Source organism: Drosophila mojavensis, unplaced genomic scaffold (genome assembly GCF_018153725.1).
Source record: "Drosophila mojavensis isolate 15081-1352.22 unplaced genomic scaffold, ASM1815372v1 contig_74, whole genome shotgun sequence".
NCBI lineage: Eukaryota > Metazoa > Arthropoda > Insecta > Diptera > Drosophilidae > Drosophila > Drosophila mojavensis.
Genome location: NW_025318899.1, coordinates 4,390,717 through 4,413,760, shown reverse-complemented (window position 1 = coordinate 4,413,760; position 23,044 = coordinate 4,390,717). Strand labels below are relative to the sequence as shown.

General features: G+C 39.1%; 4 protein-coding genes and 3 non-coding genes across 10 annotated transcripts; 2 read left to right on the top strand and 5 right to left on the bottom strand.

The window, feature by feature from the left end:
- Nucleotides 1-109: 109 nt before the first annotated feature.
- LOC6581393 (60S ribosomal protein L28) lies at nucleotides 110-2,070 on the bottom strand. Its single transcript, XM_002007088.4, has 4 exons — nucleotides 1,982-2,070; nucleotides 1,077-1,176; nucleotides 639-881; nucleotides 110-279 (listed from the first exon to the last, which is right to left on the bottom strand). Exons 2-4 carry the CDS (start codon nucleotides 1,167-1,169, stop codon nucleotides 181-183), a joined length of 435 nt encoding a protein of 144 aa, XP_002007124.2. The 5' UTR covers nucleotides 1,170-1,176; nucleotides 1,982-2,070; the 3' UTR covers nucleotides 110-180.
- Nucleotides 1,243-1,319, bottom strand: LOC6581392. The gene has a single exon (XR_047695.3). It is a non-coding gene; the product is annotated as a small nucleolar RNA CD11 (small nucleolar RNA).
- Nucleotides 1,462-1,540, bottom strand: LOC6581391. Its single transcript, XR_047694.2, has one exon. It is a non-coding gene; the product is annotated as a small nucleolar RNA CD11 (small nucleolar RNA).
- On the bottom strand, nucleotides 1,699-1,772 carry LOC6581390. Its single transcript, XR_047693.2, has one exon. It is a non-coding gene; the product is annotated as a small nucleolar RNA CD11 (small nucleolar RNA).
- A 66-nt stretch (nucleotides 2,071-2,136) lies between the features above and the next one.
- LOC6581389 (eukaryotic translation initiation factor eIF1) lies at nucleotides 2,137-3,186 on the top strand. The gene is made up of 3 exons (XM_002007087.4): nucleotides 2,137-2,298; nucleotides 2,565-2,722; nucleotides 2,788-3,186. Exons 1-3 carry the CDS (start codon nucleotides 2,271-2,273, stop codon nucleotides 2,932-2,934), a joined length of 333 nt encoding a protein of 110 aa, XP_002007123.1. The 5' UTR covers nucleotides 2,137-2,270; the 3' UTR covers nucleotides 2,935-3,186.
- Nucleotides 3,187-3,731: 545 nt separating this feature from the next.
- Nucleotides 3,732-11,522, top strand: LOC6581388 (la-related protein Larp4B). Of its 4 annotated transcripts, XM_044010134.1 has the most exons (8): nucleotides 5,231-5,474; nucleotides 6,155-6,902; nucleotides 6,965-7,214; nucleotides 7,486-7,878; nucleotides 7,939-9,021; nucleotides 9,095-9,106; nucleotides 9,143-11,105; nucleotides 11,172-11,522. In XM_044010134.1, the coding sequence occupies exons 1-8, from the start codon at nucleotides 5,459-5,461 to the stop codon at nucleotides 11,363-11,365; spliced, it is 4,659 nt and encodes a 1,552-aa protein (XP_043866069.1). In that variant the 5' UTR covers nucleotides 5,231-5,458; the 3' UTR covers nucleotides 11,366-11,522. The 4 variants fall into 4 exon arrangements, with proteins under 4 accessions (XP_043866068.1, XP_043866067.1, XP_043866069.1 ...); XM_044010133.1 differs by lacking the exon at nucleotides 5,231-5,474 and adding an exon at nucleotides 3,732-4,065 and having other exon boundaries at nucleotides 9,095-11,105; XM_044010132.1 differs by lacking the exon at nucleotides 5,231-5,474 and adding an exon at nucleotides 3,733-4,072 and having other exon boundaries at nucleotides 9,095-11,105.
- A 5,537-nt stretch (nucleotides 11,523-17,059) lies between these two features.
- Nucleotides 17,060-19,925, bottom strand: LOC6581387 (probable protein phosphatase 2C T23F11.1). The gene is made up of 4 exons (XM_002007085.4): nucleotides 19,686-19,925; nucleotides 18,850-19,181; nucleotides 17,953-18,283; nucleotides 17,060-17,878 (listed from the first exon to the last, which is right to left on the bottom strand). The coding sequence occupies exons 2-4, from the start codon at nucleotides 19,132-19,134 to the stop codon at nucleotides 17,508-17,510; spliced, it is 987 nt and encodes a 328-aa protein (XP_002007121.1). The 5' UTR covers nucleotides 19,135-19,181; nucleotides 19,686-19,925; the 3' UTR covers nucleotides 17,060-17,507.
- Between the last annotated feature and the right edge of the window lie 3,119 nt (nucleotides 19,926-23,044).

The following is a 23,044-nucleotide window of genomic DNA, read 5'->3' as shown; positions in this document are numbered from 1 at the left end:
GATTATATCAGAAATACATCAAAGACCAACATTGAAGTCCCAAAGCCAAAGTTTACAATAATCATATTTGTTGCATGTTTTTAAATCAAAATGACAATATTTTTAGGACTTTCTTTTAACTTGTTATTTTTTTTATTCCTCGAGTATAAAACAACTCCTCAGTTTCCCCATTAAATACATTTATTCGGGCTTCTTAGCCGAAACCTGAGACGGCTTCTTGGCCTTCGTTTGAACGGGTTTCTGGGAACGCAGGACGGCAGAGGCGCGACGCAGAGCAGCCTAAAAACAAAAAAATTGTGAAATATTAATAAAATTTTACGAAGCATAGAATATCAATATATAAATATATATCAGAAAGAATTCTCGACACGTCTATTTCAGAGATCTTGGTAGAGTAAGTTCATCACTTGGAGGAAATGGCTATATAAAAGCAATTAAAGCCGCATTACCTGCAAGTAAACAAAAAATAATTGTTGCATTAATATTTGATAAAAAAGAAATCATAATTAATGGATACTTAAAAAGAATCAGTTTAAATTTTCAACACAAACCTTCAGCGATCTTGGTAGTAAATCGTAATATCATCACAACATAAAATATTTTTAAGAGTAGTAAGATAATACTATTTATTTATCTACCTGTGTCAGATCCTTGCGGTATTTGCTTCCGGTCAAAAGGTTCTTCAGCTTCTTCAAGGAACGACGGGGACCAGCCTTGAAGTTAACGCGCACCGTATTCTTAGCAGGACGCTGGGCATATTTTCCCTTCTTCAAGACAGTAGTGAAGCCTTTCTTATCAGCAGCGGGCACTACGCCAACAGTTTTCTTATGCACAATACCGCTGTAGCGATAAGAGCTCACATTAGCCAAGTTATTGGGCTCCTAAAAATGAGAAGACATACATTTCTGTTAGTTATACAGTTTCCTTACAATTCTCCACATATGCTGTTGTCAATTCTTTTGTCAGATTTACGTTACTATCATGTTGTATTCAAATATCATTGTGAATATTTATAAATTGGAAACATCATTTAGAAGAAGGGGATTATATCGAATTCAAATTCGAATTATACTAACTGTGCTGAAGGGTTTCTTCACATCGCGCTTCTTCAACAAGAAGGCGTTGTTGTTGCGAATGATCAACCAATTGAGGTGCGAAGAGGTTGCCATCGTTCGTCTGCAAGAGAGTGGAATGAAATATATTAAAATCTATTCATAAATTTTGCCCATAATAATGTTTTTGAAGCATTTTTCAGTCTTGGGTGATGAATATAGTCTTCAATGAACTCTTCCGCCAGATCATTCATCATTATGTGATATATTAACAACAAAAAGTCCAATTGAAACGATTTACGTACCTTCAGATAGCAATTGAAGCAGCAACGGCGGAAACACATGAAATAAAAGTAAAAGTAAGTAAAGATTAGTAATTACTTCGCATTTACAGTATATAACATTTTTCAATTAGTGGCATCAGTCTTGGGTGATGAATATAGTCTTCAAGGAACTCTTCCGTTGCATCGTTCATCACTGTAGTTACTGTACACCATTCATTGAATGCCACATGTGCTCACCTTTAAGTCAATAAACATAATTAAATCAGGGCAGACCAACAGCATCGATAGACACAATATGAAAAGAGAAAATATTTCAATTAATTTTATATAAATATGCATTAAATGAATAGATGGCTTTTAAAAGGATTCGTCAGTCTTGGGTCACGAATATTGTCTTTAAAGAACTCTTCCGCCAATTCATTCATTATGGAATAAAGTGAATTCCTAACAGCAGAAGCAGCCGCCATACACGTGTAGAGGTTAACACGAAGGTTTTACCTCGAATATAATGCACAAATGGAGCCATATCTATGCGAAACAAGTCACGTCTGTAGCAGTTGAACAAAACTACTATGTATTTATAATGTTCACTACACTGTGCAAGCTATAACTTAACCAATTCAAGACATAATGCAAAATGCCCACCTTTTCTCGTTGAAAGACAAGCAGGAAAGAAATATGGCAGATACAGCGCAAAGTGAACTTGGCTGCGATTAAGCAGGCAGACTTGCAATGGAATGCGTACCGATATGCATCAATTAACCATCGTGCTCGGCAGCTATATCGATGTTTAGAGCCATCCCTAATTGTCAGACACATTTCCGAAGCTCTACTCGCAAAATAAAGATAAATTACAGTTAAATTCAAGTAAAGAATTGTATTAAAACATTTCAGACAGATTTTGTTTTAGGCTGTGGTTTCTTTTTATTGTCGTATGTCCATCCAGAATTTAAACACTCGTGGTAAGCAGAGTTAAACTACACGTTTTTATTTCCCCCACTCCATACGCTCGTAATTTACACACATGCATGTGTATGTATGTGCATAAAAATGGCTGCTCACTTGGGCTAGTCTAGTCATCAACGTGAAGTAACATACATACATATGTACATACAAACATACATATTTATGTAAATGTATGGGGACGTGGGCATTCAGTACGACAGTGATTAACAGATTTTGCATGCATGCATATATATATATGTTTCTTTGTTTATATATATTTTAGACCCCTTTGCTGATGCAATCAAGGGCAATGATGATGACATTCAAGACGGACTCGTGCACATAAGAATCCAACAGAGGAACGGTCGTAAGACATTGACCACTGTTCAGGGCTTATCCGCAGAATATGACTTGAAAAAAATAGTCCGCTCCTGTAAAAAGGTCTTATATTGATTTTAGATCTAAATTTGAGTTTAAGTAATCGAGTAAATTTCTTCTTTGTCTAGGAATTTGCTTGCAATGGGACTGTGATTGAACATCCAGAGTATGGTGAAGTTCTGCAATTGCAGGGCGATCAACGTGAAAACATCTGCCAATGGTTGACCAAGGTGGGACTCGCGAAGCCTGATCAATTGAAAGTTCACGGCTTCTAAACTAAATGCCAAGGGAGAAACAAAACGTGTGGATATCCATACAATTTTACACTACACACACACCTACACACTCATATATAAATATATTTATCTAACTTGCTAAAGTTCTTGTTCCGATTAACTACAAATCTTGATAAAAAAAAAAAAAAAAAAAAACAAAAACATTTATATAAAGACAAAAGCAATAGACCATTAACTGCGAACAATGTTAATCATACAAGTTAAATAAAATTAAATGTTCATTTTAATTAAGTAACCGTGTGTATAGCATCTGTATAGCATCTATCTGTAATATATAAACAAATTGGTCAATTTCAATAGTCCTATCATAAAATTTGTATTCTAACAGTTAATAGCAAGTAGGTTACATCGGCGTCAACTCTGAAGCCGCCATGTTGATGACGTATTTCAAAAAATATCGAAAAATACGATACCCATGAAAGTCAATTATTATTTATATTTATTACAGTTTACTACCATGGTGTTTTTTTATTGAGCGTTAAATAATTAAATAACTGAAAGAAAAAGTTGCCATCGAAAGTAGTGCATATTGCAGATTAATCGATATTTTGGTGTTCAAATTGTAACTTTTATATATTCATTTAATTTTAGTTTTTTATTAATTAAAATCAGTCAAAATTTAGTAAAGATTTAAATCGTATAGAAGCCAGATCATATAATTTAACGGGCTACTGCCCGTAAATATGTCGAATTAATTAATTAGCTTGACATCGACCATCTATTATCGATATATTTTGAGCCATCGTACTTCAATTATTCTTTCACCAAAAACTGTCATTGTCTATCGCTCAACCACCACAATCACACATTGTAGTTTTGACGGCAGCAGCAAAAATTGTAACTCACAATTTAATTTATTTAATTCATTAGATGCACAAATTAGGCTGTGTATTCCATTAATTTTTGTTCGTAAAAAATCAAAACGTATTATTTTGTGTACGCGGACTACAGGGAACATCTAGAATTTCGAATAGCAATAGCAATCGCAGTTGCAATCGCTACGAATGCCCTAGCCAGAACACACATAACAAGTGGTTTTCAATTCATTTCGACGGTGTATCAGAAGAGCTGCAACCAAAAATAAATAATTTCTGGAGTGAAGAAATTTATGTACGTGGTAAGTACAGTTCTTTGTGTTGTTTTTTTGTCTGCTACATCTATTTCATTGGTGACATTTAAACGCCCTAGCGTATGCATTTTGTTTAATTAGCAAAAAAAAAAAAATATATATATATATATATTAAGTTCTCATAATTCATTTCCAACGTTCCAACCCAGCGCCACTAAATTACGTGTGCTTTGCCATCGATAATAACAGAAATAGCATTCAAAATAGTTATATATTTAAAAACGATAAGAAAATCTAAAACTCATTCGCCATTCAATATTCAAAAAGCGTGCGCCTGTCCTGCATTTTTTTCCTCTTTTTTTTTTTTTTTTTTTTTTTTTTTTTTTGTTAGCTTCGCTTTCTAGTTGTCAGTTGATTTTTGTATGTTTTTCGCCGCATGCAACCGTGCCAACATTTGGTGTATCGAAACGTTTGACAAAAGGAACGGGCGAAAGTTTTTCTATAACGATGAGACGTCAAATTTTTGGCTTTATAAAAAAATTTTCGCGTGACGAGTTCGTTGTCGATAATAACTAAATAATATTATTGGAAACATTTGCAAATATCAAGTGTTTCATTTAAACGACTTTTGCTGGTGCGGCGGTGCAACTGAGACGTGAGAAAATAACAACAAAAATCAATTGCTGGTTCGGTACTCGGGCTAAATTCAATTTTAATTCTGCGTATATTTGAGTGCAAAAAAAAAAAAAAAAAAAAAAAAAGAACAGCCAAGGGAAGGAGACAAAGAAGAAAAGCGAAAATAGCCACGGAAAAGAAAACTAAATGAGAACAAAAATTAAGTCATTGAAGCCACAGACACAGAAAAGTAGACGACGACAACGACGGTCGAAGTTGGAAGAAAATGAGGCACGAGCCGAGATGAGAATATGAGAGAAGACTGCAATTGTTCAGCATTATAAATAAATAAATATAATATTGAGCAGAGGAAGAAAGGAATATCGGTGCAGATTAACGCGTGTGTGTGCATTTCGCGTATCGTAATCAAGTTTCATGCCACAAGAATATATTTCAAGTGAAAATCAAAAATTTCCAACTAAAAAAGCCTCAGCTGGGTGGCAGCAGCCGCAGCCGCAACAAGGCAACGTGTGCATGTGTGCGTATGTGAGTGCGTGAGTGTGAATACGAGTGTGTGTGTGTGAGTGAGCGAGTGCAAGACTGTGTGTGTGTGTGTGTGTGTGTGTGCGTGCGTGAGTGAGTGAGTGTGTGTGCCGTTTGTGCAAGTTTTTGGGGTCTGTCGGGTGCTCGTTTTTGAAAGAGGAGTTGAAAATAGAAGAAGAAGCGAGTTGTGTCTTTAACTGTGTTTGTGTGTGAGTGTGTGTGTGTTTGTGTGCCTCTGTGTGTGGAATTCTTGATAATTCCCCAACATACGTTACCATGGAATATTACCTAGGTTAGTAGAAATTGCACTACTCAATTTGTAAATTAAACAAAAATATGCGGGACTACATACATATGTATAATACATGATAATTTACCAATACAATGGAACAAACAGTGCTCCGCACTTTTACACATAAATGCATGTGTATGCATGTATGCATACGTATATGTACCCATATATAGGCGAGTACATAAGAAGATATACATACATACATAAGCGTATGCTGCATTACTTTAAGGTGAGGCCAAAACGCAAAAGTTTTTGCAGCAGCCACGGTTGCCCCCCTCCCCACGCCCTTCCCCTGTTTTGTGGTTATGTTTAGGATCAAATTAGCTGGCGGCGACTGTTCACTTATTTGTTTTTGCAATCAACTTGCTCAAATAAAAACATGCATACATACAGATTTATATATATATTAGTATATATAAATGAAATCCGTAAGAAATGCGTCTAGCCAGACAATACAAATCATAGATTAGATCCTCTGCTTCCAATTACATTATACCCTTTGTAAAGCAGAAAATTGGGATATATGGAGCAGCCTCTCAACATTATACAATAAAATAAAATAAAATAAATAAATGTGCTCTTAATCAGGTATACCCACTAAGCAGTTTCTAAAAACTATGTATTTTCATTCTCTTTCTGATTACATCTTACTAATTTCATTTACTCTCGCCCACTTGCAGGAGGTTACGTCTATATGAATGGAGATGCAGTCAAAATTCAACCGCCTGTTTATCCCAATGTTCCTGTTGAAACGGCTATGTTAGCCACAAATCTGTTTGGTACCACAACCCAAATTGCAGCTCCGCAACCAGCAGCAGCAGCCGCTCACATACCGTTGATCACAGCCGCTGCAGCAGGAGCAACAGGAGTAACAGGAACAGTAGCAGCACCACCAACAGTACAGCCCGCGCAGCATCCACAACAACAACAGCAACCACATCAGCAACAGCAACAGATCATCTCTCATACGCACGCCCACGCTGTGGCAGTTGCCGCTGCAGCTGCCGCACAGCAACAACAGCAATCAACGCAGACCATCCAAACGGCAGTTACGCCGGGCCAAGTGCATCTGCAGACGCACCCAGCACAGCATTTGCAGCAGCAGCAGTACGGCCACCATCCGGCTCAGCAGCCGACGCTGCCGTCCAGTGGCGATAGCATTCAGGCAAATCACGCAATCGACAATACTGAATACGCCATCATGAATGGAGCCATTGCTCAGACTCAAGATGGCAACCTGGTCTGCTATACCACAGAGGCCCTCGTACCTGGCGTAAACAATACGAATTTAGTTGCACTCGAGCAGCAGCAGCAGCAACAGCCAGAACTTATCCCACAGCAGCAGCAGCTCGCCGCTGATGAATGTGGAATGCCATTGGACAAGCTAAAGCAGATGCTGGCCACACAGCTGGACTACTACTTTTCCAGGTAATAAACGAAATTATATTCCCAAATAATATATGGAAACTAATTGGAATTGATATTTACAGAGAAAATCTGGCAACCGATACTTATCTGCTGTCTCAAATGGACAGCGATCAATATGTGCTCATCAAGACAGTGGCCAATTTTAATCTTGTTAAGAAACTAACAAAGGACATAAATTTGATTACCGAGGTGCTGCGCGAATCACCCAACGTCCAAGTGGATGATGAAGGTTTGCGCGTGCGCCCCAACCACAAGCGTTGCATCATCATTTTACGTGAAATATCCGACAACACACCACTCGATGACGTCAAGGTAAACGAGCGAACAATCGAATCTACTCATCCAGAAATTAAATTTTAATTACGACTTTCATATTCACATTTGAATTTGAATATTGATGATCATGACTACTCCAATACATAGTAAATGTAGATGTTTTCTGCTTGTACTTATATATTACATCTATGTGCTAATTATAATTTCTCAGCTGAGCGTATATATAGAATATAATTAGCGTACACTAATTATAAATTATATTGATGTCACATCTGTAACTCATTCACATTACCTTTATATCTTACAGGCGCTGTTCAGCAGCGAGAACTGCCCACGACCCATTGCCTGTGAGTTTGCAGCGAATAACTCCTGGTACATCACATTCGAATCGGATGAGGATGCCCAACAAGCTTTCAAGTATTTGCGAGAGGAAGTCAAAGAGTTTCAGGGAAAGCCCATAATGGCGCGCATCAAGCCCAAATCGTTTATCAATAGAAGAGCTACTGTACCAAATATCAAAAACGGGTTTCGTCTCAATTCACCGCCAACGGCCACAGTGTATGACCCGGCAGCCGCAGCAGGAGCTGCTGCGGCCGCCGCTGCTGTTAGCTACAGTGCGGCACCACAACGTTTCGTGTATGCGCCCAATGGTGCGCCCTTAACGACAGCTGCGGTACCGTATAACACACAGGTGTTGATTGTAAGTGGTGTAATCGAAAAATTGATGTATTCATCTAATGCCTCCTTAATCTCTTCGCAGCCCTTTCAGCAGCAACAATTCTATACAGGGCTGATGGCTGCTCCGTGGCAACCGACCACCGTAGCAGCAGCCACAGCGGCGCAAGGCCAAAATTTTTATGAATTTGGTGGCAATATATTTGCTGCCAATGGCCTGGCACCGCAGGCCGTTGCCGCCAATTTCGCAACTGCACCACCGCCGCCTACCCCACAAATTGTCAGCAACAAGCCGCAGGGCGGCGGCGGTGGTGGTGGCGGACGCTACAATAGCAATCATCGCGGCAATCCTAACAATCTGAGCGGTGCTGGAAGTGGAGGACCACGTGGCGAGCCGCGCTCGAAACCACCGCGCAATACCCAGCAACCGCAGCAGACTCCATCGCATAATATTATAATGCCGACTGCTGTACGTGTGGTGCCAGCTGCCGTACTTGATCCACTCCAGCAAGTACCTCTCCAGCAGCAGCAGCAACAACAACAACAGCAGCAGCAGGTGCAACAGCAGCACCAGCAGCAACCTGCAAGCCAGCAGGTGCAGCAGCAGCCGCAACAAATGGTGGCTACCAATTCAGCTGGCTCTGCGCGTTATCCAGTGAAAAATAACTGGAAGGGTGGCATGCAAAAGAATCTGGATAAGAACTATGGCAATCATTACCACTACAGCAGCCAGGTGCCAACTATACCCAGCAGCCATACTCACCATCAGTCACAGCAGCAACAACAACAACAGCCACAAGCCCATTTTATATTCCCAGCGGCCAGCACGACGCACTCCACCTATGCGGCTAGCTCACAGGCAGCGCTCACACCGCAGCCTAGCCAGCAGCCACAGCAGCAGCAGCCACATCACCCACATATGGTGGTGCATGCGGCTCAGCCCGTTGAGCTGCAGGAGGCAACGGCCAATGAAAATGTTGTTGTGGAACACGCAGCCACCTCGCAGCACGGTCGAAGCAACATGTCAGCCAGCTCCTCCTCATCGCTGGCCACTTCCATCGGCGGCAAGGATGCGCCGCAGCCGATGCATTGGCAAACGCGGCCGAGACGCCGCCGACGTGATGAAGATGGCAACGCCCTCAATTATTCGCCAGGCGGTCGTGTTAATGTAAGAGTGCAGCAATATCTGACTATGCATCCATTTACGTAACGTATTGTCTTTTGTTTTGTACACATTTTAGATATATGGTGGTTCGCAGCAGCAGTTGCTCTCCTCATCGTCCGCCTCATCCACAAGCAACGTGCAGTCGACAAATCGCGAGAGTCACTATAACACTCATGAGTCGCAGCAGCAGCAGCAACAGCCGGCACCGCCCCAGCATCGCGGGAATTACAAGGGCAACAATTACAATCCCAACTATCATGCTCAGCAGCATGCGGCATCCATGGCGCATCATCATCATCATAGCAATCACAATCATAGCGCGCTGCCGTCTCAGCAACAACAGCAGCAGCAGCAACATCATGTGCCTGCTGCACAGCAGAGTTCGGGCCATAATTATCATCATCATCACCATCATAACTCGATCGGCAGCAATGTGGGCAACAGTGGCGGGCTAAGCGTTAGCAACAGCAGCAACAACAATACTAACAGCAACAACAATAGTGGAGGAAACAGCAACAATATGTCGAACAACATTGGATCAAGTAACAGCAGCGGAGGAGGCGGTGCTGGCAGCAACAGTAGCGAGCGTGGCGGATTGCATCATGGTATCAGCATGGGCTATCAGGGTCACAATTCGCATCAGCAGCAGCTACAACAACAGCAGCAGCAACAGCAACAACAACAGCAGCAATCAGCTGCTCCCGTACAACCGCCACAATTTGATCTGGAAGCTGCAGCTTTTCCGCCACTGCCTGCGACTTCGGCTCCGGCACATGGAGCTCACCATCATCATCAGCATCATCATCATAGTAACCAGGCTTCCATGCATAGCTCTAACAGCAACAACTCTACGGCAAGCGGCGTAAGCCACAAGCCGCCTCCAACTCAAGCTCATCAGCAAGGTCAGGCTGTAGCCGAGTGCAGTGGAGGAGGAGGCGAGGAACAGCGATCAAGCAATCATCCGAATACGGAGAGCAATGCAAACAGCAATACCTCCGGCAACTCGTCAACGGCTGTTGCTGCACCTACAGCTGCAAGCGGCAATTGGGCAACTGAGAATCGACTCGCCGATGTCGTACGCACGGGCAATAAAGGCAACAAGGGACGCAAGGATGCTGCAGCTGCTGCTGGAACACACAACAGACAACAACAACAACAACATCACCAGCAGCAGCAGCAACAACAACAGCATTTGCCTCAGCACTATCAACAGCAGCAACAACAGCAACAGCAACGTAATCTGGCCATTAGTCCCACGCCAGCAATGGCCGTGGTGCCGGCTGAGGAGCCGGCACGCCCCTTGGGCAACAATACTAAAAACTTTACTAAGCAGAGCTCTAGTAATAACCCGATCCATGTGATAAAGTGTATAACACCAAATATCAATGCCAGCAACAAGGCGACGACAACAACAGCTGGTGCTGTTGGAGAAGATGGAGCAGGAGCCGGAGCGGCAGCAGTAGCAGCCACTGCTGCTGCTTGTGGTGCTACTGTTGGCTCTGATAAATCAAACAAGACTGAGGATGAGTTACATCCAATACACGGCAACAAGCAGCAGCCGCGCTTAATCGAGGGCTATGGCCAACAGCAACAGCAGCAGCAGCAACAACAACAACAGATGACAAATGACTATGGGCATAATGTATCGATCTCGGGCGCTGGCGCCTGCCTAAACGAGTTGAGTCTGACCAGCCAGCACCACAAGAAGCAGCAGCAGCAACAGATGCCCGCTGCCACCAAAAAGGAGCTCAATAAGGATGCCACCAAACACAAAAGTGTCGCAACCTCCACTTCAAACTCCGCCTCGACTAATTCAGTGTCAACGGAGAATATTGCAGCAGCAACAGCTTCCAAGCTGAGCTATGCGCAAGTGGCACAGCATCACAAGGCCGCCTCGGATAGTAAAGATGGCGGCGCTTTATCTCCTACAACCACGAGCCACAAGCTCGAGTTAGTCTTTGGTGATGCCGTCGATAAAATCGCAGTGACTGTTACAACGGACAAGCGTTTGGCTGCAGCTCCAAATGCCACGCAGGTGGGCAAAGGTTCCTCAGGCGGAGCTGTTGCTGTTGCTAACAAAGAAAAGGGTATATATAATATAGAACTATATATAATAGAGCCGATACTTATAACTAACGATCTTTTTATTGTAGACACTGCTCATTCGCGCGAGTCGCGTTCAAATGCAGCGCAGGTTGCCGGCACATTGCGTCCGCAGAGCAAGGAGAAACCATCTCAACAGCAACAACAACAACAGCAACATCAGCACTACGGATCTGGTTCATCCGCTGATCATAATACGAACACCGGCGGCGGTGGGCGTAAATCAAGAGCCAATAACTCTTAAAAGCAAAGCAAGTCGCCGAATCCGCGACAAATGTGAAATCGAAATCTTTGCTAGCTTTGGTGCAGTGTATATATATTTTTATAACTGCATCATTAAAAAGCTAACCCCATCATACAACTATACCCCTTCTGTACATAAATTCCATGTGTAAATACAAGCAAACGCCGTTTTTTGTTATATATCTATAAGCGCATATAGATATATTTACGAGCTAACCAAGGAGGCATATATAAGGTTAGTGTTAATATATAATCGCAATATCAAGTAATATTTCAGGATTCTTTTTACAGTTGTCGTCGCGCTACAGTGATTGAAGGGCGACCAGCTTGGACCAGTTATCATATAATATTATTAAAGAGTAGGCAAAGGAATAATGGTGCATAACATTAATGAAAACAAACACACACACACAGACTCACTCACACACACAGACACACACACACACTACATATATACAGTTTATATATATATATTTATCTTTATATATATATATAAATATGTATAACCAGTTAAAAGTTAATTTACCTTAGCTTTAAAACAGTAGTTACACTCACACACACACATATTTAACATGTAAACATGTAGATTAGCGCAACGATGGAAAAATGAAAATCATATATATATATAAATATGTATATATATATATATATAATATATCTATATATGTATACCTATGTATATATATATAATATATCTATATATAAAGAGAGGAAGATGTGAGTTTATATGCCCAAGTTAAGTTTACAATTACAATTAATGTAAAGTATGTTTTGATTGGAGTCAGCCAAGTCGCATACGATCGCGAGATGTTAGCTAATTATCAAAACAACACAACAACAATAGCATTAATTATTATTAATTACTAATTACTCATCGCTAATGATGCTTCATTATGAATCGTCGTTCATTTTCATTTGCTTATTGAAACAAAAGTAAATCATGCATGAGTATATAGCCTATATGAAAGTTCTACCCTTTTATTTATAGAACCGGCTACATAAGCTAGTCCCATACACATACATACATACATACATACATATATATAATTTACATTTGTCAGTTTTGCAACCATGGAAGTTTTTTTGTTCTCTTGATATAGCGTATTAGTTAACCTAGAACATTTGGAATTTGTTTTTGTACTTATTTCACATCCTAGTGGAGCCTTGTACACACACAAACATAGACTGGCACATACAGACACACACACACGCGCATACACAACTCTCGTATGATATGTTTATGTATTTATACAAATGTATATGGAAATACTTGCATACATTTTCAAATTGCATTTCTTTCACATATATAAAAAGCAATTTTCTCAGTTTGATGGTTTCACACATTTAAAAAAACAACTACAAGAACAACAACAAAACAATTGATGTTTAACTGCTATGATAACTAAAGAAAATTTTATAACGCGTAGACAGGAAAAACTATTTAATATTAATGAAAAACAAAACATACAAAAATATTTTTGTATAAACAACGACACTAACAACTAAAAAAAAATCAAAACAAAACAAAAAGGTGCCATAAACTAAATACACAAACAAACAAAAATAAAAACACACACACATTGAACTTTCTATTCGGTTTAGGACAACACAAATAGGCATTTAAAATTATCTATATATTTATATATATATAATCGACATTTATATATATATAACTATATAACCTATATTCCTACAAATGAGTTATGTCAAACAAAAAAGTTCTTAAAACATATTCTTTTTAAACTAATGCTCATCCATAATTTTGTTGTTTTTAATTTTTATTTTGCTTTCATTATTTTTCTTTTTTTATTTGATTTTATTTTTGTTCGCACAAAATGCTTTATGTGACTTTTTTGATTGAAGTTCAAGTGTTTAGGAATGTAAATTAAACTTAAGGCATACAAATCGGAAGACGTTATGCTTATATATATATACATACTACACATACGGCCCCTTAAGCTAATGCTAGCGTTAAGCCATACGTTAAGAGATAATCCCTCATATACAGTTAGGCATATGCAACAATTGACGAACGTCTCCTTCCAATTAGAAAAAAAAATAGTAACACAAGCTAATTCTTATTGGGTTCATAATCCAATTTCTTCTATGCGAGTGAGTTCTCTCAATTAAATAGTATACCAAATGCATCCTGCGCTATATATATATATAGATATATAATCCCCGAAACCCAGTTCGCGAAACTTGCGACATGCATCATTATATTATATACACATATATATGTATGTGTGTGTGTGTGGGTGTGTGTGTATTCATTTAAAATAAAAATATATATATTTTGATTCTATAAAACAATCGAATATGCTAAGTGCCTATACTATAAATATGTATATATATATAAATATATATACTCATATGTATATGTACATATATATATATACATATATGAACATGCCACAAAATTCTGTATCCTCGCCCCATTGAGTAGCCGCAAAGGTGTTTGCTTTAAGTTCACACAACTGCTGCCCCTTAGTACATACTAGGATTAAACTTTATTTGTTAAACAATTTATGATCAAGCAGGCGCACAGACAAACTTCAATTAAACAAAATCCGCTAAAAATCCAATTAGAGATATTTAGCTAAATTTGTTTGCAATTGGAGCCGCTTCTGCTGATCCCCCTTGCTCAGTGGTGTGCACATACACACAGGCACACGCACACACATATATACACAGTATCTTTATATTCTCTTCACACACTCTCTCTCTCTCTCACACACACACACGTACTCACATAGTTTATAGTTGGTCTACCTTCACTGCTTCCATCAATTTCCTCAACTCTCACTCATACATTGATTCGAATTGGTTTTGAAGCTGTGTGTGTGTGCGCGCTGTACAGAGAATGCACGTTATGATGATGGCTGGCAGAATGAGTATGGTGGGAGTTGTCCAGAAGTCTGGCTCGATGCACGAGGTGTGGGGTCTTTAGCTTGGCCTTTCAATGGGTGCTGTGTGATATTATGCAACTGGGAGAGTTCTTCAATTGCATGTAAAAAAAAAAAAATAAAAATAAAAATAAATAAAACAAAAAAAATAAAATAAACTGAGAGTAGGTTGGAGTACTGTTAGCCCAAATTTTGAGAGCCGCTCTAACCCCAACCCTCGGCAACAACAAGAATCAGGCTTCTGGAACGATCATACTCTCTGAGAGAGAGAGAGAGGGGTTTATAGAGTTAGATATGATATGAATAATGGATGGAGAGATAAAAAGAAACAAAAAAAAAAACATTGTTGATGTTAAATAATTTTAAGGCAAACAAATAAATTAATTTAAAAAATGAAAATTGTTATTGTAAAGCCTCAGTTCTTAAGTTATTTATTTTTTAAACATTTAAGCAGCGCATATGACACTGACAATTCACACATGACACCTTGTTAAACTATACAAAAGCAACCAAAACAGAAGGATAATTAATAATATTGATAATAATCTGATATATAATAATAATAATACACAATCTATATGCAACAACTAAACACACACACACACACACATTCAGCCAGACCTAAAAAAATTTCAGTCCGTTTCTTAACAAATTGTCGTGCAGTCATTTCAAATAGCTTTCAAGACATTATCATTATTATTATTACGGTTATTATGATTGTGAACCATTATTATTTATTATTGAAAGAATATGCCTTTCACAAGGGCGGCAACATGGATGCCTCTATTATTATTTTCATTTGGCACTGCCTTAATAATAATATCAATATATACAAATATTTGTATGTATATATATATAAACCTATAAACAAGCTGCATGGGAATATCCCTAATGCATTATCTATCATCTTTTTGGCCACTGCCACCAATATTTCATAATAATTTTTCATTTTTATTTCCATATTTCATATTTTATTCTATCTTTTACGCTGCTTGTGAAGGGCCTAAAATTTAGTTTAAAACTTTTCTTTTTTTTTTTTTTTATCAAGTGAATTGCATAGGAAATGCTTACGCACATTGTTATCAACTAAAATAAAAACAAAACAAAAAACACATTCAATAATAAACACAAAGAGGACGTCTGTTAAAGAGAGGAGAGCGAGAGATAGGAACACATGTAATAAAGTATATAATAAATATTATTAATTGAACCAAAATTGATAATTGTAAAGATAAACTAAAAACAAAAACGAGAAAAAAAGGTTTGCATATGATTACACTATAAACTAAAAATGTAACATTTAACTAAACAATATTACCTATGCAGCAAGTATACATAAATTATATTAAACATTACCATACAGCAACAACAACAACACAAAACACCAATAACAACAAACCATCAACAGCGTGATTCACTTTTTCTGTATACTTAAGAGTGAAATGTAAAGCTCGTTACATAGTATATATGTATATATATAAGCAAATATAAATACATTTTAATATATATACATATATACATTATAACGAGCTCTGACTAAAAAAAAAAAAAAAAGCTATAGTGAAAATATGATAAAATGAAAAACCATATTATAACAGCAGACAAAAACAAATCATAAATGCATATTTTATTTTATTGTATGTATCATATAAACGAGAATCAAATAAAAAGAAAAAAAAAACACAAAGCAAACAAAACATAAATGTAGATTAAATTGTAGTTAGACGAAGAAGAAATGGAAAAACGAGAAACCAGAAACGAAAAAAGATTATAAAACATGTCAAAAAAAAAAAACAATAAATATAACAGTAAACAGCAAAAAAAAGATGCTGTAAACAAAGTCGAAAATTGCTTCCAGGGGGTGTCAGAAAATTGATCTATATATGTATATATGAATATGTATATATATATTTGTATTATACGCAGTCTGTACAACATTAAACTAACATGTATATAAGTTTGTTAAATTTTGTTGTATTTAGCTGCAAATTTTTCAAACTGCCCTCGTATATGTCTATATATTTTAATATATACACAGTATAAACTGAAGATTAGATAACTCGCAATAAAATAATTTTGTTTTTTTTTTAGAATTTTTTTATTATATATAATTATTGCGATGTAAAAAGGCCTCTAGCTTGACTAAGTGGGTTTTTGTTTCCCCAATCTAAATCGTTTACCTAATGCAATTCACAACGATTTTTGGTGTTCCTACAAAAAAGTTATACCTTATATATACACATTAGCCGATCTATAGTTTAGAGTTTGTTTCTATAATTGGAATATCGCGCATAGATATTGTTAGTTCTTGGAATATTATACCCTTTTTTATCGTACGAAATGAAAATAAAGAGACTGAGTAAAAGAACTTAAGTCAAGATCTGGTTAGTTTTAGAATCAGAACGAAAATTCAGTATATAATCGGAATTTGTAAGACGTTGCGTACTTATTGGAGTTTGAATTGGTTCTTAGGTAAATGAAGTGAGGGGTTGTTAAAATTTAAGTAATTTTGGAAGAGACGGCAAGAATTGGTTTGGATCCATCCATTTGGGTGTTAGCCAGTTATCAGCTTTGGAAGCCAAAAAAAGTCGTCTGATTTAAAGTAAATCTATTTTTTTTTCGAGCTCTAAGTGATTTTTACTGGAGTAAGTCCTTTTACGATATTGATTGGATTGATTCAAAAATTTAAAGTTTGGAATCAAAAAGATTTCAATCAATTTATATTCATTTAGCTCCAGGACTACAAACCGGAATCGATCTTCATTTGACCAAGTTATAGAAATCTCATATTTAGAAAAAAACACAGTTTTATTTTGCTGCGCATTTACAAGACTAAACCCAAAAAATGTGATCTTACAGGACCAAGGTCAGGACCAAGGTATATGGGTATACATAGGTACAGTTAAATACTAGACGGATAATACACGATGGTTCGCTTTTTAGGGACGTGACAAACAAAGTAAGAGAAATCAATTGCAATTGGCCCTTTCACTTTGGTTTTAACAAAAAATTTAATGCGTTTGGAGGAAAGGTTGGGCTGGTGGGTGGACACAACAAATTGGGTAAGGATTGTACGAGTATATAGCGTTAACTTAACCGGAAAACAGACGCATTAAGTACACAATCTAAAAAAGGTCGCCTTAATGGCATTTGTAAGGCGCTCTCTACAATTATAATGCTGCCCAGCAGCAGGTTTGCTTGACTATTGAATCCAACGGCAACGACAGCGACAACTATCTAAAGTTGCGCCTTCTCGCTTGCTTCCGCCGCAGTCGCCGGAGTATCCGTGATGACAGCATCTCCATCGTGGCCCGATTGATTACTGCTCCCGCAGCGTGCAACCAAATCGCTGTAGGGCTTATCGTGCAGCAGGCAAACAAGTACAACGGTCATATTATCGCCGCCGAGTCCGCCCATTTGGCAATCGGGTGCAAGACAGTGATTCATTAGCTCTTCGCAGATCTCTTCCGGCTGTTTGCCCTGGCCAATGCGCTTTCGACAGAACTGCAAAACATCCTCATTGGTCATCACATCCCAAATGCCATCGCAGGCCAGCACAATGAATTCCCAGTCTGGCTGAATCTGTCGCGTCTCCACATCCGGATAAGCTGCAATTAAATAATATGGACAAGGTGTTAACAATGCAATGATTCTTTGTCTCTTTGTTGTGCCGCTTGTCTACCTGTGACTATTTGTTCTTCCGGCTTTTTGTTCGCTCGCTTAAACACAAAATCGCCCAATGCACGGGAGAGTGCAAGATTGCCATTAACACGATTGAATTCCACCCAGCCGCCGCCTTCGATAATGCGTTTCGATTCCGATTCATTGTTTGGCTTGTGATCTACCGATAGCGTCTCCAGCCGCCCGTTGACACAGGCAATGGCACGCGAATCGCCGGCATTTGCGCAATATAGCATATTATCTTTGACCAGGACAACGACAGCTGTGGATCCAGCCATTTGCTCGCCCCATGATTCATTGTGTAGCATCTCATAGTCAATGTCCAAGAAACCCTGCAAGTTCAGAGATGTATATGAATCACATGGGGAACAGTCGTTAAATGCGTTGCGCACTAATTATACAAATAGATGAAACAGCTACAATAAACTTTCTCAATAGCAAAACACATTTTTTGTTTGCCTTTTACTAGCTAGACAAAACACACATGTGCAGGTGTGTGTGCATGGAGTAAAACGTAATTTTCTAAATGCTAAACGTTTGAATACCCTGCACAAAGAAGAACAGGCAGAATTTGAAAATATGAATAAAGGGTGCACTGAGCACAATTGAAAGTAAGCTAAAAATATTACGTGAAGTGTCCCGTTAATAGAAGAGCGAAACTGAGTGCGAGAACGGCCATCTCGCTCTATCGCATTAGGCATTAGGCTTACGCCCTTTAGAGAGCGCAAATTTAAAGTCCCGAAAGTGAGAGCGACCAGCTCGATCTCATAAAGCTTACAACATTTCGTTGAGAGCGCAAATATGAAGTTAAGATTTGATTTGTGTTGTTGTGTTGTAACGGTTTTTTATTTTTTTTTTTTATTTGTTCTAGATAATTTATTTAAATAGCGTTACTCACCTGCTTTAGTGCCTTTTCAATATCATTCTCATTATACTCCGGCCGCTTCAGCACAAATTTGTGTAAATGCTTGCCCGCATACTGGGCTACTGTGGCCCCACCATGGCCGTCGTAGACGGCAAAGAATGCTGCCGAGGGATCATCGGGCAGGGCCAGTATATGTGTATGGGAATCCTCCATGTTGATGCGCCATCCCTGCATACAGCTACTGCCAACGCGATACTTTTGATTCTGGCAGTAGGATGATTCCTTGGCGGTCACCGGTTCGGACAGTGTTTGGCCCATCTTCTCTTGACTTTAATTGTGGCTTCTTATCAATTTGCGTTGATTATCTGTGACAGCAAATTAAACAGAGTATATAAGTATATAAGTAGATAAACAGGGAGATTAGCATATCAAATTTAATGATACGACCCGCATAAGACCGCAGCAAACAAACGTAAAGATTACAAAAGCAACTACATATATATACTACATATACATATATACTCTTTTTATATGTATATGTATGTATGTAGTATATCGATATCGATATTTTATGTGTCATTTGTTTGGAGTTCATACGGGCAAAGGGCAAACTCCCAAGGCCAGCAATAACGACTGATAAACGGCTGATAAGAAAACTCCTCAAAGTTGTCTCTACTCTCTCTCTCTTCCTCTCCGCCAGCGAGCTGTATTAATAAACGTGTGGCAATGCATGAATGCACTTCTCTTCCGTATCTAGCTCACACTTGACAATTTAAATATAGACAGAGGAGAGTTTAGAACAATGCCTGTGTAACACTATCAATATAGCACTTACGCATACGCACACAAGAAGTGGTTGTTAAGCTCACCTGGCAAAACATTAACAACTTTAGCTGGCCGTTTAATTTGTGCAAATATATTAATATGGCAAACGCTTGAGTGCTCGCTTTGAACTCCTTTGGGACTGCTAAATGCGTCGGCGGCACGTCATCTTCTACGTTTGTTACAGTTGCAATTTTTGCTTAAATTATTGCTTTAACAAAATGTTTCAACAATCGTGAGTTGTTATAGTTCTTGTACTCATTCTCGATAAATAAGCAATTGCAACACGTCAAATATCGTATCCACTATCGATAGTAATTTATCAAAGCTTTTAAATGAAATTCGCTGCTTACCAACCCAAAAAGAATGCGCTACTTTCACAATGCAAATTTTTCTGTAATTTAAAATCTAAATAAAATCAATTTGTGGAATGCCAAACCAATAGCAATAAATGCTATATTTGAAAGCGGGCCTAGGCAGGCGTGAGTTCCATAGCTTTCAGCTTTTAACAGCTTTATGCTCAAAAGCTAACGGCTACAATTTGTTTGAAATAAATTTCAATTTAAATTCGCATTTAAATGAAAAGAAACATTTTGGTTTAATTAACACATACATGCATATGTGAGTATGCATTATAGCATATAATCTGTTTAATTGTTTATTTAATTTCCACTTAATGCATAAAGTTTGTACAGTTGAATTATTGCCTCAAACATACATACATATACGATGGGCACTAAGCTCAGTCGCTTTCACTCTCTCAATGCTCTTATCTCAGCTTCGCTTTGGTTTGCTTTGTTTTATTTTGTGTTTTTCGGGTTCTTTTTTTTTTTTTTTTTTGGGTCTGCCAAGTGCATTGAATTTTGCGAATTCTGCTTTGCGGCAAACGAATTCAAGGACAAATGACGTCAGCTAAGCAATTTCGTGCTTGCTTTTGGTCAGGGGCGTACATGTCGATTTGACAAGGGGTCCATAAGTTAACCCCATTGCTTGATCTACCCGCCACTGCTTTTTTCTTCTTACTCTATGCTTGTTTGTTTTGCTGTCTTTCTTCTCTGCTTTTTTTTTATTTCTTGATAAAAAATGAAGCAAAACAAAAACTAAATTAAATATTTGCACAGCAGCGGAGACAGCGACCAGCGGGCGGCGAGCAGTGAATGTATTCCTGATAAAGAACTGTACCGTCTGCTTTCTCTCTTACTGTTTCTCTTTCAGTGCTTCAATTGAATGGCGTTTTATCGACGTCAGCACAGAAGCAGCAGCAGCAGCAATCGTTGAGTGCGTTACAATAGTCAATGAAATTTGTTTGTGTTGTTTTGAAGTGGGCGTGGCCGAGGGCACTATCGCATCGGAACGCAGTGGGCTACCCGCATTTATAGCTGGCTCTATAACCCTTCCCCATCAATAATCCCATCCCTATCATTCACTCACACTCTGGCTCTCTCTTGTCATCGCCATGCAGTGGACTTTCCGCCTGTTTCCTCTCCAAACTCTCTTGCGCCAATGTTCTTATCGCCTCTTACTGCATTTTATTATATAGTTTTTTTTTTTTTTTTTTGTTTTAGCTCATTGAAAGTGCAACCGAGTCGCAGCACGCATGTTATATTCGCAGGCCTCTTGAAACGCACATTTATTATGCATTTAACGTTGTTGTCGACTGCAATTCCCCCTCCCCTCCTCATTCCTCTCGCGCTATGGCAATGCACTCGCTAGCCATCAGCCATCATTTGCCATTTGCCATTTGCGATTCCCCCTCCTCTCTGAATTTCCATATTGTTTGTCAACGGTCACATCGCATCCAGATCCCGATTTCGATTTCGATTCCTATCCCAAGCTCAAGCTCGAGCTCAAGCGGCGACATTAGCGCTGCCACTTTCCGACCAACTCGCGTATGCAGTCTGCATGCAAATGCTCTCAGAGCAGGAAGAGTGGAGAGAAAGAGTGTAGAGAGTAGCAGCAGGGAGCGGGAGCGCAGTTGCAGCACACACACACACACACACACTCACTCACTCATAAGCACACATGCAGATATCGCAGCAGTTCAATCACATTGCACAAAAGTTCGAGGTCAGTTATAAAAATAAAATTCTACACACACACACGCATGCATGTGTGTTTGCCGTCAGCTCTCATTCGAATTTGTTTTGTATTAATTTTTGCAAGCGACAAAATGAGTTTCTTTGTCTTTGGCCTGGTCACAGGATCGCAATAGCTTCGAGATGGGGTTGCCCGCTGGCTGCCTGGCTAGCCTTTGTTTCATTAATTCCATTAATTCCCATTGAAGTGGAAGTAGGCCACTGGAGTTCGCCTGCTTCTGTGTAACTCGAGCGGCGAATTCGAGATGCCGCCCTATGCCCGCCCGTCCCACTACTCTTCTGCAATTGTGTAATGCGAGACGGGGGCAATGACTCCAGCCTCAAGGATAATGGAAAGTTAAGCTGCGCAGTTGCCGTTGCAGTCGATCCACCTCCAGACAGAAGGAGCAGCAGACCAGACCAGACCAGACCGGAATGCTGTTGAACTCATTTTTTTCTGTTGTTTTCGAAATGAAATTTCGTTCATTTCCAGAGAATTCATGCCACAGATTTGGTTCTGGTTCGAAAAGCCAAAGCCAAACTAGTTGGACGACTCGATTCGACTCGAGTTCAAGGATCCGCGACGTTTGCTGCTGGTTCATTAACTTGTTTGCTTGCTTCATTTTTTTTTTTTTTTTTTTTTTTTGGATGCCGCCAGCATCCGCGGCGAGACAATAATGATCTTCGCTGGAAATTCGCGCACCCCTCCACTTGCTGTTGTTGTTCTTGTTGCTGTTGGTGGTGCCGCTTGCTGTGTGGCTGCTGTTGGGGCTGTTGCTGATGGTGACTTAATTGCCGCGCCCTGACTGCCTGGTCAAGAAGCTTAACAAAGGAACATCTTACCAGCCAAATTCAATATATGAAATATATATAAAGCGTTAAATGATTCCACATTCACCCGACAGCCACAGTAATCGATTTGCCTATTTGTATACCCTGTATGTGGTGGAGGTGCTCTACCTTAGGCAGGGAGGAGTTGGGATCGTCTACAATTGATTTTCATACGTGCTGCTCGTACGACTTCCTTGCTTATAAAGAGTGACTAATCGATAATTATCGATGAGTATAGGAGCAGCTTCAAATCTCTCTTGAAGATATCTAGGGACTTATCAGTATACATATGTATCGATTCTTAACAAGGTAGCAAATGCAGTTATAGCAAATTTTGGCATAAAATTACATCTAGATCACAATTGCCCATTTACATTCCCTAAATCTTTCTGCTTCAGATTACCTTTTGGTCGTACACATTCATTCAACCACATCGCACTGCTGTTCGAGTTCATGAATCGAGCCAGATTAATATAGTTGGCTCACAGGGCAGCAACCTG